The 16,124-nt window shown below is 51.1% G+C and overlaps 1 protein-coding gene across 1 annotated transcript; it reads right to left on the bottom strand.

Moving 5' to 3' along the window:
* Positions 1-4,924: 4,924 nt before the first annotated feature.
* On the bottom strand, positions 4,925-12,207 carry SLC45A3 (solute carrier family 45 member 3). Its single transcript, XM_009272777.2, has 4 exons — positions 12,048-12,207; positions 10,951-11,784; positions 9,121-9,386; positions 4,925-5,383 (listed from the first exon to the last, which is right to left on the bottom strand). Exons 1-4 carry the CDS (start codon positions 12,193-12,195, stop codon positions 4,925-4,927), a joined length of 1,707 nt encoding a protein of 568 aa, XP_009271052.1. The 5' UTR covers positions 12,196-12,207.
* Between the last annotated feature and the right edge of the window lie 3,917 nt (positions 12,208-16,124).

Genomic DNA, 16,124 nt, shown 5'->3' with positions numbered 1-16,124 from the left:
CGCAGCCCCGCCGCAGGGCGCTCGCTGCGGTGCCGTCCGCTCAGCGACACACACGGTTGTCCCCGTTTCAACACCTTTTATTTCCTCCTTTCCATAAAAATTTATAATAGCCTTCCTCTTACATGGTATACAAAATATTTACTCTACGGAATAAATAAAACACGAACGTCTCGCAGACAGTGTATGATCTCAAAACAGCATCCACACATCCTTCCCTAACCTAGAGATTCACAACAGTCTCACATTAAAAAGACATTCCCCCCTCTCCCCACCTCAACTCTCAAAACCCCCATCTCACAAGAGGAGAGGCACAGCATGATTCACCCGTGAGAAGAAAGCAGCAGCGCACCTACTACCCGAAACAGAAAAGCTCGTGGCGACCGCCTCCGAAGAGCTTGTACCGACACCATAAGCTGTACAGTCCTAGGGAGATTTCCATGTTCACACAGGTTATATCAGTAACAGCGTGTCAGGGATGCGCTTACCTTTACTAGAACCCGCCTGTGTCCCTTGCTGGTCTATATCCGATCCCGACACAGGGAAGCTGTTCTTAGCAGAAGCACACCGGGTTAGCCAGAAAGGACAATCTTACAAAGAAAGGGGTTTCTCAACAGATGCTCTGGAAAATGCCTCTCCTGTCAGCCCCAGCGGCAGCCTGAACTAGGAAGAAAGGCTTTTGGTAATCACAGAGCACAGGGACAGGGCCATTGCGGTGACAGCAAATACAACGTGCCTTACGGGTTGGGGGAAGGCAGCTGCTGACAGCCCCAGCTCAAGCCCCGAGCTCAGACTTTTCACAGCCAGCTTTTGCGACGTGGCTGGGATCATGATGGCATGAGGTTGCAAGCATGAAGGGTTATGAAGTGCTTTATGGACAGGGCAAGACCACAACGAGGGGCACGCTCCCACCCACTGCCAGGGCAGAGCCAGCCCAGTTCCAGCCAGCGTCCCATACCAGCCCCTCACATTGCTACAAGCCTCAGTTTCCCCGGAACCCCCTCTTCCTCCTGCTCCCTCGCTCCGATCCCTCCCCGTTCTCCTCCGAGGCTGCTGCCTTGCCTTCCCTCCCCGCTGAACTCTGACGCAGAAAGCTGCTCTCCCTGTCCCCCAGCTGCCCACCACCCACCCAGGACCTGACTGCACGTGGCAGTTTCCTACACCCCTCCTCTCCTCCTGCAAACAGCCGAGCTCTTAGGGCGAACGGCCCAAATCTGTTTGGGCTTGAACTCCCAAAGGGGGACAGGGTTAGTGAAGACAGAGTTGGGTCTTGGCAAACGCTCCTTCCTGCACCCATCTGCCCACTATGTCAGTAGCTGGCAGAGGGCCCAGCAGACTTCTCCTGGTGTAATAGGAGGGTAAGAAGGAAAGGAGCAATTACTGAATTCGCTGGGTTTCACTCCAGCTGGAGAACCGGGAAGAAGGGTGCCAGAGAGAGGGGAGAAATCAAAGAGTCTCTTGGTGGATAATCAAGTAGCTCTTCTCATACTTGCTGAACTGGCTAAAACAACAGCAGTGCAGCCAGAGGACAAGTGGATAAGGAGCCCCTGGTTCAGACTGGATCTTGTCTCTCCAGCTGGAATGGAGAATGAGCTCTGTTATCAATCCAGTCACAGGTCAGGCCAAAGCAAGATGACGGGCACCCGTCTGGGATGCAGCAGCAAAGAGCAAGAGCAGCTGGCTGCAGAGTCATGAGTTCAGTCGCTCAGCGGTCTTTTCTGAACATAAATGACATAAAGGCAGGCACCTCCCCGGAAGCATATCTGAATTATGAGAAAACTGGACAAACCCAGCCTGCCCTCTCCTAGGACCAGTGAGATCAGAGCCAGCACTCTGGATGCAGACACCAGACTTGCCAAGGAGATCTGGGTGCCAAGTCTGTGACCCAGCGCAATGAAAGGGATGGGAGAACAGGGAGGCCAAAGGCATGCTTGATCTGTCAATAAAGGGCAGGTCTGAGACCCAACCTGCATTGACTAATCCCAAACCCTCCGGCTCAGCCAAGACACAGAGCCTGCCGCACGTGCCGTGAGCCCAAACCTACTCATGTCCACCAGCTACAGCCAGGCTATAGCTGCACCAAAGCCACCTCAGCGGATGGAGGGCAGGTCAGTCGGGGAATCTGGCAGGCTTCAGCCTTCTCTTCTTGAGGGACAGATACAAGTTATGGATCAAGAACTGCAGCATCTTGTTCTTTCATGTTCCAAACCAAGGGACATTATAAAACAAGGCTGTCTCCCCCTCCAGCCCGCTGCTTTTTCGAGGATCACTTCGATGTCTGTAATGAAGCATTCAAGGCCTTTATCATCAAACCCGTACACCTGAAGTTTGGTGTGGAAGTACTCTTTAGGCACTTAAACAAATGGCTCAATTATCAAAAGCACTTAGCATCATAGCAGCCTCCATGTGTGAAGGTTCCCCACATTTTACATAAGAAAAAATAAAAATAAAGGATACTTCAGCACTCAGGTAGGAACCTGTTTGAAAAATCTTGGGTCAGAGGTTACTGATTACTAGGACCATTTATCCAAGAAACACCCCACCTTTGGCAATAACATTTTGCCTCAAAGACTTCCTCCTGAAGCCTGAAGTGGACAGAGACCAGGGTAGGAAGTACAGACAAAAAACTGTTTCCATAGGTGGTTAAGCAGCTGCCAAATCCACCCCCAAAACAGCTGCATTTCAGCACACAAAGCTTGTTGTGGGAAAGGGAGGCTGGTGGGCATATAATTTGAGAAGAAATAAAACAAAAACAGTCACCCTTTACGGGAAAGAAATGTTTAAAAAACTTAGGAGAAGCCCTCTCAGGACCCGTCTGCAGACAGCAGGGGAGTAACCTTGGTTCCATGCCAATGAGTACTCTGACAAGACCTTGCAAAAATAGCAACATTTTGCCCTTCAGCCGAACCTCACAAGTGCATCTCACTGCCCACACACCTCCGCAGAAAATTAGTCACAAACACTTTGTTTAGACCAGCCAAAGTTAAGGACTGTTGAACTTCGTCTGCATATTCAGAGCCTAGCCTCCAAAGGACCAAGTCATGCTTTCCTCTACGCATTGCAGGCAGAGTTTGCATCATTTCAAAGTCTAAGTGCTGACTGTGGGCCAGGACTTTGACTCCTACTTGGTGTACGGGTGGTCTTTGAGTGGTAGAAATCTGCCACCAGCAGAATTATTCCAGCTGGTCCATTTGTATCGGGAATGGGACTGGCCAGAAGGACACACGGCTGCAGCCACTCTTCTGCCAGTGGAAGATGACTCGCACCTGGGAGCTGCACAGTCTGAACAACCCAGGAGCATTTGGTCCCAGTGCTATGGGAGCAAGAGGCACCTTGCCTTACTCTAGCAGATAACTGTGTTTATGCTGTGCCTCAGTAAGAATCTTGACTCCTGTCTGGAAATAAAATAAAATAAATTTTAAAAATCCCAAACAGGTATCCCATTACATAGTAAATATGTAATCTGGATCAGCAAACCACGGGCACAAACAGCATCAAGAGTTTCTGTCCTGCTCCTCCTTTTGTGCAACACACCAAGAACTAGGCTTACCCTGCTCTGTAAGCAGCTGCCAGAGTGGCTGTAGGCACATTTCATCCCACCCACCTCCTGTTTACAATGCTGTTTTCCAGCAGCCTCTCTGGGTGTGCTGGCAATGTGTTAACTCAGGCACCGTGCTGGGCACTGGGATGCGGTATGCTCTGCAAGGTGCATTCCTGGCAGCCTGCAAGCACAGCCGAAAGCCTTTCTGTCTGGAAAGAAGAGTCTGGTCTAGAAGGTTGCTTTGACACGTCTTTGAGGCAAAACAGACACAGTCAGCGACCAACTCCAGGTACCTACTACGGCAGTGACTGCTGCTGAGTTCAACTAGTCGTCAGCGGACAAACGATTCCTCCAGCTTCCTCAGGCCTGGTACACTTGTTCCCAGGTAGCCTTGCAGCAGAGCTCTTCCTGTTCTACTTCACTGTCACAGGACTGTGAAGACCCTCTGAGAATAGATTTTCTTTGTGATATTGGAGCATCTTTTAGGGGCCAGGTGTGGAAGAGGCACAACAGTCTATAGGGGAGAGAGCAGGCAGCAGTTCTGAGCGCTGAGGAGTGACAGGTCAGAGTTACTGAGAACTGTGTGAGGAAAGCTAAAAACAATCTTTTAAAAAAAAAAAAGTTAAGAAGTCCTTTCCATCTGATGCAACTTGGTACATAGGTAAAAGATAAGTCACCTTTTGGAATTGGTCCTAATGAAACGTTACTTGTTTTTCCAAAACAAGACATATAACTTTTCTCCTAAATAGTTTTTCCCAGTCAGAACAGACGTGGGGAAGGACGGAAGCGTGTGTGCACACATATGCACCCCCTTTGCTCCACGGCCAAACCTTAGCCACCCATCTTTTTTTTCCAAGGAAATCTCCTCCCAGTGTCCTATTTGCAGAAGTATTGCTCAAGAAGCTGAGTAAAACTACAACAAGCAGGGGAAGAGGATACAGCTATAACTGGAAAACAGGAGAGCCAATGATTTCTTCCCTCCCCTCCCCGTACCACTGCCTCTCCTGCTCAGAAACATGACCCGTTATTAAAGGAAAAGTCCATTTCCTTTCCCTCCCCTATATAACCCCCTTTGGTGCTGGCTGCACAGTGCTTTCTTTTGATAAAGGCACCTTTGGAAAGCACTGATGGCCCAAAGCACAATGCCCCAATGCCTCATATTTACACCTGAGATTAGCCGTGTTGCATCTCTCCTGCCCCAGCCCCAGAACTACTCCCCAGATTGCATCTCTCCTGCCCCAGCCCCAGAACTTCCCCCCAGGGCTACAGCAACAGCATGAGGAGAGCAGGTGCCACACGAGGCTTCCCACAAGTGGCCGTGTGAACACACACACATCTTATTTTGCCACGTGTAGGCACCCGCGTGCTGCCCTTGTGCCTTCCACATCACACTGAACACTTCGCCATGTCACTCTTATCAAAGACAACTTTGGTTGCAAAGTAAATGGCTACCAGGCCAAAGCCAGCAGCTGACACCATGTAGGCAGTCACTGACTGCGTAAACTGGACGATGGACCCCATGAAGAGGGAGGGGACAACCTGAGAGAGGAGGAAAGCACTGTCCAAAATAGCCAGGTCCAGGCAGATCCCTCGGCTGGGAGCCACCGGGTCCGGTTCTCCCCCCATCATCATGAGCGAGACATCGCAGGAGGAGCTGACGCACAGAGCCGAGCCAGCGGCTGGAGGAGACAAGGAGGAAGAGGAAGAAGAAGAGAAGAGGCTCCCAGCATGTCCATTCTGGTAAGGCAGCTTCTGGCTGGAAAGGTGGCCTTTAGAGAAGGCTGATTTCTTGTCCAATCGAGCTGCGTCTTCCTCCTCTTTGCTCTTATATTTATGCAAAAATACCTAGGGGAAAGAAGGAGGGCACATGAGGAATGAGTAGGTAGGGCGGAACCCAGCAAGCGAGGTGGGGGGCAGAGGGGTCCCCGTTTTTAGTGCAAGAGAGCAAAACCACTCTGTGCTTTGTGTGCATTGGGTCAGGCTGTTAGAGGTGGGGAGCGCCTGCAGTGAGCCTGGCCCATGTGAGATGGCCTCCAGGAGCCAGCCTGGCTTTTCCCGACTGGCACGGGATTCAAAGCAACCCTGACTCACCGGGGGAATCTGGCCAAGTGGTGCCTTTGTTGTGTTGAAGCTCTGGGGCTCAGCAGAGCGTTGCAGCCCAAAGCCAGCACAGCCTCTGCACTTGGGGACATTTTGCACTGAGCCATGGGTTGTCACCTCCTCACCGGGTGCCAAGGGAATCCGGGCACCAACTACAGCTCACCCCATCCTGAAATCAGCTGATGCACACTTGCAGGACAGGAGTGAAGGGCCAGAGCCCACTTTGGACGTATCGCAGAGCCAGTGCACTCCAGTGCAAACAGAAGTGTTTATAAAGAGGCTGACTAGGAACCCAAAACCTTCCTGCAGAAGAGCCCAAAGGGTAGACGAACAGTTCAGAGCCCTGGATGCATGGCCACTTCTTAGTATCTGGGATACTTCAAAGTGACACCAGCCGAGATGGCACAGTGCTGGGAACTCAGGAAAGAGCTCTTTTCTCAGTTCTGCAACGGACCGTGCATGCATGACCTCAGCTGAGTTGCTTCATCTGCCTGACCCAAGCCTCCTCACTCAGGCCCGGGGAAAAAAAGGGGGGGGGGGGGGGAAGAAAAATCTTTTTCTTCTCACCCTTTTTTGCCTCGCTCTGCTCAAGCTGCGAGATCTCTGGGGCATGGCTCACTCCAGCAGTATTCACAGAGTATTTGGATCAAAAAGCTTTCCACGTTAACGCCAACAAATAATGGGCAGTCATGTGCAGACAGTGAAAATGCTGCAGAGCTCCAGCTTTAAAACTCCAGGGCTTTTGCAATTATGCACAACCACTGGTCTGCATGGGGTAGAGCAGATAACGAAGGACATGTTAATCCATTATCCGCATGGTGAGATTGAACAAACAAAGAAAATAAAAAGGAAAAAAACAGCACCTGTTTGAGAGCAGAGAGCACTGTACCCAGCTGCGGGGCTCAGAGGGGCTTGCCTGAACTATCCTTCCTTTTGCAGGAAGGACCCAGAGAAAGATCGACAGGAGGGAACCGCTGGTGCAGGAGTGTGGGCACTTCAGCTCTGTTGCAGGCCATCCCAAAGCTTTCAGCAGTCTTGGCACCCACCCAGCTACACCCAGCCCTGCCCTAGTGTTTGTCAGCACCAGCCAGTCTCTGTTCATGCTGCCCCAGGCCATGGCTGCAGATCTGTAGCACAAAGTGTTTCAGATTCAATCGGAGAAGAGAAACCAGATGAGAACTACTTCTCTAAATAGCAATCATCTTCCAAAAGCTTTACCTGAGCTCTGCTCAGCTGCTCACTGTACCCTTCAACTCCTCAATTCTGCCTAGGCTCATGAATTTACTCTTAAATGCATCAATCCAGGACCATCACTTATCTTATGCGGAGCTTAAAAATCCTCCCACGTGCCTCCTATTGCCATCAGACTTCAAAGCAACTCAAAACCCAGCACAGAAAGGGCATTGTGTGAGCCAAACTAGGATGTCCCCCATAGTTCCAGCCCTTCATATTTTACACTGACGTTCCCAGAAGCCTGCTCAGCTGCCCTGAAGGCCCATGACACGTTTTCTTGGTTTCTACTGATCCAGGCTAGGAATTCAGAGATACGAGTTCTGGCAGGGGTGTTTGAATACCTAGTGTGGAGAATTAATTTAAACCTAGAGAAAATGACTTAAACACATACTCACAGGAATGAGCTTAGTGAGAACTGATGCTTTAAAATCACCCCTTGCAACACAGGATACAACCACAGGAGTCTGTGGTGCCTCAATCAACAGCTTCATCTCCCTCTATAGTTGGTGGGGAGCGGTGAGAATGAGGAACCTAGCTCTCCCTCATCTCCCGCAGAAGGTGTGAATGCCCACCATGCATCTCACCTCTACCAAGCTTTCAGGTGCTGTTAGAACATGCAGATCTTTTCCTCCTGTTCTAGACAAGGTTTAGAGGCCATGCGAAGATGAGAGGGCATGCAGGAGAACAGAGCAACTTACACAGCCTGTGCAAAGTAAGCAGCTCCAGCGGAGGTGGCCTTGCAGGCTTTCGCCAACGATTCCGCACAGGGTGGAAGCAACAGCCACTTTGGATGCCCCTTCCGCTGATTCACTTTGGGAGGAAAGTTTAAAGTTAACTTACACAGCCTGTGCAAAGTAAGCAGCTCCAGCGGAGGTGGCCTTGCAGGCTTTCGCCAACGATTCCGCACAGGGTGGAAGCAACAGCCACTTTGGATGCCCCTTCCGCTGATTCACTTTGGGAGGAGCATTTAAAGTTAAAAAAAAAAAAAAGAAAAAAAAGAGAGGGAAGAGAGGAAGCAGGAACGAGGGAAGGCAAACAAAAATCATGACAGATTTCAACAGTAAGAAAAAAGAAGAGAGCAGAAATGGGGAAGATGGAGAATTTTCTGCAAAAGGCATTTTAGGGACTACTTCTTGTGGAGTCTCCCTGCAGCCTGCTGCAAAGTAGCTGGTAAAGGAAGGAGGAACTTTCAAGTTAGGGCAACAGAGAGACCAAACCCAGCTACACCCCACACCTCACTGTACTAAGAGTGTTTCCCTGTCAAGCCTTTGGCAAACAGCTGGGCATGTGGCCTTCACATACCCAACCTGTGGAGTTTGGTTTTCATTCTGTTGATATTATGTCCATGGGAGATCCCAGCCAAACTGAAGTTTTTGCAAAGCAGAACACTCCCTCGTACCTCTATTTTGACAGGGTGCCTGGTGCAAATTGGGATGGGCTGGTCAGAAGTATTTGTTCAATGTGAACATCTGGATGCCTGTGGTAAAAACTCCTACTTATTTCACTGCACAGTGAACCGCCTGCCATTGGGATGAAAGAACTGCTCTCAAACCACAAATTAATTTTGCATTTGCAGCACAAGAGAAACTCCTATTAATCCAGTGTGCAACTCAGGAACCTCCTAGGACTCTTCCACAAGGATAACATCTGTGGGACAGGATTACTAGCTTTTGTGTTGGTGTCAAAAGTTTCACAACGTTTATTTTTCTTGGAGCTAGGGGAATAGGAAGAATCTCAGTTTTCATTTTACTGATCTTCATGCTATGGACAAAAATTGGAAAGCAGGACCTCTAAGGGCTGAAAATTCTTGAGCTTTTTAGCACCTCAGGTTGGCAGTGCTGCAGATGTGACTTGGTTGCAGAATGCACACAGGTATAACTCTCCTGCACCAGTTTCCCTAAAAATATGCAGAACACAGAGGAACATAGGACATCCCTTTTGATACACCAATCCTAGCTGATTTCTCCCATCTTACCCACTGCCCACTTTTTAAAATTGCATAACGCTTGTTGTGAGCAGGGGATGCCTAAGGAAGGAGATGCTAAACTCTCTTATCTCCTCCATTTCAGATGAATCTTCAGAGAAGACACAGCCTAGAGACAAGAGGCACATGTGGAAAACCTTTGCACACAGGCATGTGTTTCTCCTCCATGGGCTGAACCACTTCTACCAGCTACAAGTGGCAAAAGAGGCTGGCCAAGCTGTCCTCACAGCTACCTGGCACATTGCCCTCTGGAGCAGATCCCTACCTGTTTATCATGATGGTACAGCGATGCCAGTGTGTATGGCAGGATCTGGAGTGCAGAGAAGGTGAAGCCCGTCAGAGCAGCTGAGATGGTAACAACGATGACACTGTGGGAAAGGCACATGACGAAGGCAGCCACGGGGAAGAACACCACGCTGGCCAGGTAGACCGCCCGCGTCCCAAACTGCTTCACCATCCGGTCCATGATTGTCGAAAAGAAGATGGATGTGACGCATTGGAGGAAGAGGCCCAAACTACCCATCCGGACACCTGCAGGTTTAAGCAGAAGTGGTGACAGACACTGCCATGACTGCACCCAGGCTTCACACAGCCAAACACCTTTGGGCCTCCTTCCCTCTCCCTTCGGAGCCCAACTCAGTACAGTCCACGCAGAGTGTGGCACAGCCGCAAACAGCCCTGACAACCACATGGCCGGGTCAGGAAGCAGAGCAGCATCACCTAACGTATCCCCGGGGTTGCACCAGGCAGACTGCAGCTCCCACCCCCCACCAGCAGCGAGTATTTCCTACACGTGCTCCTGGGCACCCCAGTCTAACCAGAGGGGCAATGGGAGATAGGAATCCAAATGCTATTCTTGTCTTTGGAAGTCGTTGCTGTTTGCACCTTCCTACTCTTAACCCAGGATCTGTCACCTGCTCATGAACCAGGATCTGTTGTTATCAGATGCCAAAACCAGCAACAGAACAAAAGGAACAAGGAATTGTGCTTAAGCCAAGGTAAAGTATACAACATCCACTAAATGACTGCAGTATCCGGTAGCAATCCGGACCTTACCCTTTGCAAAGTTCTATCAGATTTCAGGGAATTAAAACCATTAACCCTTTGGAGCAAGGATCATTACTCAACACATGTTTCTATGACAGCTAGCACAATGGAGTCCTGACCTGCTGGAAGCTATACAGTGCAAGTGTTAAATAATAATTAAGCTCCCTCTAAGTTAAACAGACACTCAGCACAAAGAGGTAGTGTACTGCAGAGCTCACGGAGGCAGTGAGTGGAAAACTCAGAGGGCAAGATGGAGGAGGAGGGCCGGGAAGGTGCCTCCAAGAATAAAAGACTTAGATCAGGGAGAGGAAAAGAATGGCTAGGCAGAGAGTCAAGACTCTGGCACAACACAGCAGCCAAAACGGGACAGCAGGCAACAACAGTAAGCAGGTAACGTGCTGCAGTGAGCCGTATCCCATGATGTGGACATGGCAGCTACAGACTCCATTGGTGAGCACTATCAGAAAGCCCTGGAGAGAGGGGTGAGAATGGAGGAAGATGCTCGAGGGCTCCCCAGATACAGATGTGAGATGGGAACCTCACAGTAGCACGAAAGGAAGATGCAGCAAAGCCCACCTCACTGCTACTAAGCATGTCCTGGCTTTCCAACCCCTGCTGTCCAAGAGATGGGGAGCACCATCACCCCTCATTTAAAAAGGAGGGAAGAGCAGTGAAGGGACCTGGCAGCGGCAACCACAGCTTGCAGACAGAGCTGGATACGTCCTGTTCAGCATGCAACCTGCCAGACCATTCTGCCACTTAGCAATTCAGCCCCAGGCCAGGGCTGCACTGCCAGACCTAGTTCTGTGCTAGGTAGCTCGGAGGACAAAGAGGCGTTTCCCTATTTGGTCCACTGTGCCTGGGAGTGGCCCCCCCACTCTGGGGGCCATGGGGGAAGGTTTTTTCCTGACCCATCTGCAGAAAATCTAGTTTCCTGTAACGTTTTTTTGCATCACTAGCAGAGCTGAGCCCATTCCTAGCTCCCACTAAATGCTCCTGTCCTAGGGAACAATTGCTGCAGCCTCAGAGCAGCTGGTTCACTTCTCACCTTCATCGTAGTGGCGTCTGGCATCTGTGCCTGGCTTGGCTCTGGGGACACCGTGGTACAGCCCTTCCCCAACAAAGTCTGTGTAGAACAGCATGAAAGTCATGAGTGCCATCCAGCTGCAGAGCTCGGCCACGAACAGGCGCCGGATGACCTTGGGGATGCGGCAGTAGAGGCTGTGAAGCCGTGGCACCAGCGTGCAGAGGTTTCTCAGGGCCTGCATTATGTGCCTGGCCTGCAGGAGACATGAGCTCCTGGAGAGCTGGCAAGAGCAGCACGCAGGAGGTGAGGGCTTAGGAGGAGCGTCCTTCAGCGCTGGGCCGTCCAGAACATCTGCCTGGGTGGCTGCCTCTTCTGTCACAAAGAGCGTAGCCAGCACACAGCCGAGGAAAATGATGGTAAGGAGGCTGAAGAGGCAGGTCTCCTGCCCTCCCAAGTACGGGGCCAGAAAGCTGCCACCCCAGTCAATGGCTGGAAGCAGGTAGCCAATGCAGCCCCCCAAGCTGATCATGAAGGCATACATGGAGAAGGCCTGGCGGCAGTTGTCTGGCTCCTGGAAGAGGTCTGAGAGCAGGGCCTCCAGCGGAGTGAAGCAGACCTGGCCGCAGAAATCCAGTAACCCAATGCCCAGGATGAGGAAGGCAATCTCTAGGGGGCGAGTGTTGAGGGCAAACAGGCTGGCCAGGCTGCTGGCATGTGGGATCACGAAGAGGCTCAGCAGGACTCCCAGGCAAAGCATCCAGATGAAAGGTCGCCTTCGGCCATAGCTGCTATGCCAGTGGTCGCTGGCGGATCCGATCAGCGGGACAAAAACCAAGCCAAGGACAGGTCCTATCCCTGGAAAAGAGAAAGAGGTAGTGTTAGGGGGACAGATCTGGAGAACACTGGTCTGTATGCACTGTAAAAAAAGCCTGGGACGTTTCAGGAACTCAGTAAGCTTCACTGGGTCACAGCCCCCTCCTCCAAACACAAGGCTGCCCTGATATAACAGTAGCCCTGCAACCACCCTGCAGAGACAAGCCTCCATGCCCTTATTTGCCCCTGCCCTCCAGACTTGAAGGGGAAACAAGCACCTCAAAGATGAGAGAAAAACTGCCTACCCAAAACCATGGTCATGAACTTCTCCTCCACACCCACTTCCAGCAGCAGCGGAGGCACATAGGTTATCCCTGCAGCCAGGCAGACCTCCAGGCCGAACGTCAGGGAGTTGACCAGCAGGAGCTGGGTCTTGCGGTTGTGGAAGAGCATGCTGACCCAGGCTCTCCGAGCCGTGCTGCCCCTACACCCCTTACTGACAGAGGGCTGTGTCGCTTTGGCTGCGGCACTCCCAGGGATGCCCCACAGGCATGGTCTGGAGCTTTCCTTCCTGGTCTGCTGGACAGATGCTGCCTCCCATTTTTAGCAACGGTGAATGAACCATCTTTTCCCCTTCCTCTTATTGCAAGATGTGGCTCCAGCAATGTCAAGTCCAGGCGTGGGCAGGCAGGGATCCCACTCCAGGCTTCCCCTTCTGCTCACATGCTGTGGTCTGAGAGAAGAGAGAGCTTGTTAGACACAGAGGGGTCCAGGGCAGAGGAAAGGGCTAAAACCAGGTACCACACAGGCACGTCATCGCTGAAAGAGACGGTCCCCATCCCAACAGGCTTGCAGGCATGGGAGGATGAAGAGAGGACATCTGGGAGAGTGGCAGGGTTAAAAGACATGAACTACATTAGTGCCAGGTTTCTCTCCAAGGGCTTGTGACAGGTGAGACAGGCACCTGTCAGACATGGTTTGGGAAAATCCAATCCCGCCTTCAGGCTAAGGGAAGTCTAATGACCTCTCAGTGTCCTGTCCAGCCTCATCTTATAGATGGGCAGTTGTAGCAGAGAGACAAAGGATTTAGGGTCCCCCTCTCCCATTGAAATCAATTAAGAGTCCCCTTCGAGGATAAGGGCTGCAGGCACTCGCCTGCAGTCACACAGGGTCACCTCTAGAGACCCACGCCACTGCCTAATGACCGGGGCATCCTCCATGCTGCTCCACAGGCTCCCAGGGAAGCAGTTTCACCCAAATCCTGTCTCCAGCCCCTGAGATGGGGCACAGAGAACAGATGGTGCCTCCATGGAGTTTCACAAACAAACCTGACCCACTTTAGCCTCATCTAACAGTGAACGGCAATTACCTTACTCATTAGTCTGAGTCATTTATTTGCCCTGTAACGTGCTCCCTCTCCACTGCCTTCTTCAGAGGAGAGAGGCCACCAGATCAGGACAGGGGCTAAGCAGCAAAGGCAAGAGTAAGCAGATGCCTTTTAGAAACCTGTCATGAGCCTGCCACTATGTCAGTCTACAAATGTAAGAAATCCTGCAAGGTTACCAGCATCTAGGCTAGTCCACCAAACTGCTGTTTTCCTAAAAGCATCTTGGGAAGATGGTCTGTAGTTATGCTGGGAGAGGTAGAATGGGTTAGCAAGAAGGGTGACATTAAGCTACTGCACAGACATCAATTTAGGAGTAAAACAAACTGCAGTCTAATTCTCAGAATTCACGTGGTCTAACTTCTCACCCTAAATGAGCCACCACCGAGTTTCTCTGTGGGGACAAGGCATAACAGGTCCTGCTGGCCTGAATGTGCTTCAGCTTATGACCCACTTCTGGACTGTGCAGTGTGCTCCCAATTTGCACAGAAGCTTCTGCCTCCTGTCCCACCAGAGCACAGCCCCCAAGTGCCTCGGGTCCTTTGGATGAAGGAGGCTGAACAGAATGTGAGACACGCAGGCGGAGGAGTTTATCTCCGCTTGCTCCCTCCCTGGCTGCAGGGAAGCTGTAACTGCTACCCGCCTGCCTGTACACCCCCTCCATGCCAGAGCAGCTAGCTGGTACACAGGTTCCCTTACTTAGCTGCAGAGAGTGAACCCATTAGAAGAAACGAGGTGAAAATCCAGTTTTGCAGCCCGGCCCCCCTCTAAATTCTTTGCCTCGATTACAGTGGAGAGGAAAAGACTTCTACAGGGAACATCTCCAGGACAACACTCGCCTCCCTCCTCAGCACGCTGAGGCAACCAGTGCTGGAGGCCATGCTTGGCGGAGCAGGTCAGACCTCGCAGAGCTGGAACGGCTGCTTGTCAGAGGGCCGAGAGGGATGCGAAGTGTGTACGCAGGAGGAGCCGCTGAACCAGCAGTGTGCTAGACCATAGCCTTGCCACAGCTACACTGGGCAGAGATAAAACTCCATGTTATCCCCAAACATGGTGCAAATTAGTGTTCCCTAACTTCACAGAGCACATGCATTTGACCTCCATCACTGCACAAGTGTTAGTAGACAGGTAGAGCTGGGACAGTTTCTGCATTCTCCCTTTTCTCTTTCTTCCCCTCTTGCCATCAGCCAAATAACTCACAGGGAGATGACTGGGTGAAGCTGGAAGCGTGGCCATGAGGGTTTTACAACGATGCAAGCATCGCTCTCCGCCTCTTGCTGCTGCAGAGAGGCACTACTCCTGAGCTGAGGAGTTGACAGGCTGCCAATTACACACAATAAGTACTGATTATTTTCCTTCCAGGATCCCTCACCTTCCCCCTCCGCATTCATTTAGACCTCAACTGTCACAAAAGATATCTCCTTTTAACAACTGTGAACATTTAAATGACTTGTCCAAGGTCAAATAGCAAGCTAACGGCAGAGGGGGAACAACAGTTTTCCTTTAATCACTAGACATGGCTTCAAAGGAATACTCAGAGGCCCCAGATATGCTCAGCATTACTTCAGATGCACTCTGTCTGCAAGAAAGCGATTGGGGGCAGCAACCACCTTTCTTAGATGTGGGCTAGACACAGGATATCTCAGCCTTATTCGTTTATGATGGGTGCCCAGCTGGCTGACAGCCTTGGGATAGGAATTTAAGCTGCAGCCCTCCAGCTGCAGCAGCACAAGCCTCGGTGCTGTTAGCTAGAGGAAGCAGATTCAGAAGCCAAAATTAACTGAGCCACCATCACTCTGAGCTAGACCTGGAAGGGAGATGTAGTGTCCACTGTCTGCTGTAGTCCAGGGTCTGGAGGGCTTACAGAGGGGCACTTAACCCAAGGCAAACCCCAAACATTAAGTAAAAGATGTCTCACACACACACAGAGAAAAAAAATGGTTTTCTTTCCTTTTATTGCAGTGACATGTCTAGCACTGATTCACTAGCACTGGGGAGGAAGCAGGAATCTGTCCATCTCCCTGACTGCCTAGGAATTTCAAGTTGAGGCAGAGAGGCTGAATTTCTTATCAGCAGGTAAGAGAAGATCTGTCTCTTCACCCTCCACACCCTCAGAGGGCTTTAACGAAAAAATAAATCCCAGTGTACCCAGAGGCAATACCCATGCACAGCCAGAGGTGAGAAGTTGTCAACAGCAACCAAGTCGTAGGCACAGTTGCAACAGATAATGAACCCTTTTCTGTTTAAATTGCATTTTGTCCCAATACCCATCAATTACTTTTTTTATTTTGTTTACGGAATACAGAGAGACGGATTGGCTTAGCTGGAAAGAAATGCCAGTGCAGACTAGGAAAATCACCTGAACCGTTGATCTGTAAGGACAGGGGCAGAGGGATGGAAAAGGAAGATTCAGGAGGCTCGCAGGAGCCAGGATGAAAGCGAGCCAGAAGCCAGGACTCACCTCCTCCACGCAGAGCAGTGACAGGTAGGTGATCCCCGCAGCTCTACCGAGCTGCGCTCCCCAAAGCCAGCCCAGCCCAGCCCGGGTACACAGCATTCAGGAAAAGCTACTTAAGTAGTTTGCAGGCAAGCAGAGGTGGAACCGAGCTGCAGGTACACACACGGGTTTGGTTTCAGGGCCCTCCCTGCCTCCTGATAACACATCGCGCCAGTGTGTTATTAGCACCGCAACCACACCTGCGCCTGGGCCCCTCGCGCAAGGTGCTGAGCAAACACAGGCTGCAGGCACCAGCCCTACGAGGCCACTGTTCGCAGAGTGCTTCGCCCCTGCTGCCCCAAACCAGCTCAGAAGGAAACTCCAGGTCTGGGCTCACATCTGAACTTTGCCCAAAGCCCTGCCCTGTTGTTAACATTTGTCACCTTCCCGTGCTGACCTGCTGGTACTTCACAAATAGCTGGCAGAGAGATTTAGTACGTGGGATTATTATTTTCTTTTTAAAGACAATGAGATGTTCCCTGCAGTTTTGCAAGTAACAGT

The sequence above is a fragment of the Aptenodytes forsteri genome, unplaced genomic scaffold (assembly GCF_000699145.1).
Source record: "Aptenodytes forsteri isolate BGI_AS27 unplaced genomic scaffold, ASM69914v1 Scaffold142, whole genome shotgun sequence".
Classification (NCBI taxonomy): domain Eukaryota; kingdom Metazoa; phylum Chordata; class Aves; order Sphenisciformes; family Spheniscidae; genus Aptenodytes; species Aptenodytes forsteri.
The sequence above is the reverse complement of the archived record's forward strand: the minus strand, read 5'-3'. Positions and strand labels throughout refer to the sequence as shown.

Coding starts and splice junctions, on each gene's coding strand:
- SLC45A3 (XM_009272777.2), bottom strand. CDS start 12,195: ATGCTCTTCCACAACCGCAAGACCCAGCTCCTGCTGGTCAACTCCCTG. Junction 11,785..12,047: donor GTTCATGACCATGGTTTTGG/GTAGGCAGTTTT, acceptor TCTCTTTTCCAG/GGATAGGACCTGTCCTTGGC. Junction 5,384..9,120: donor TGTACCATCATGATAAACAG/GTAGGGATCTGC, acceptor TCTTTCCCCTAG/GTATTTTTGCATAAATATAA.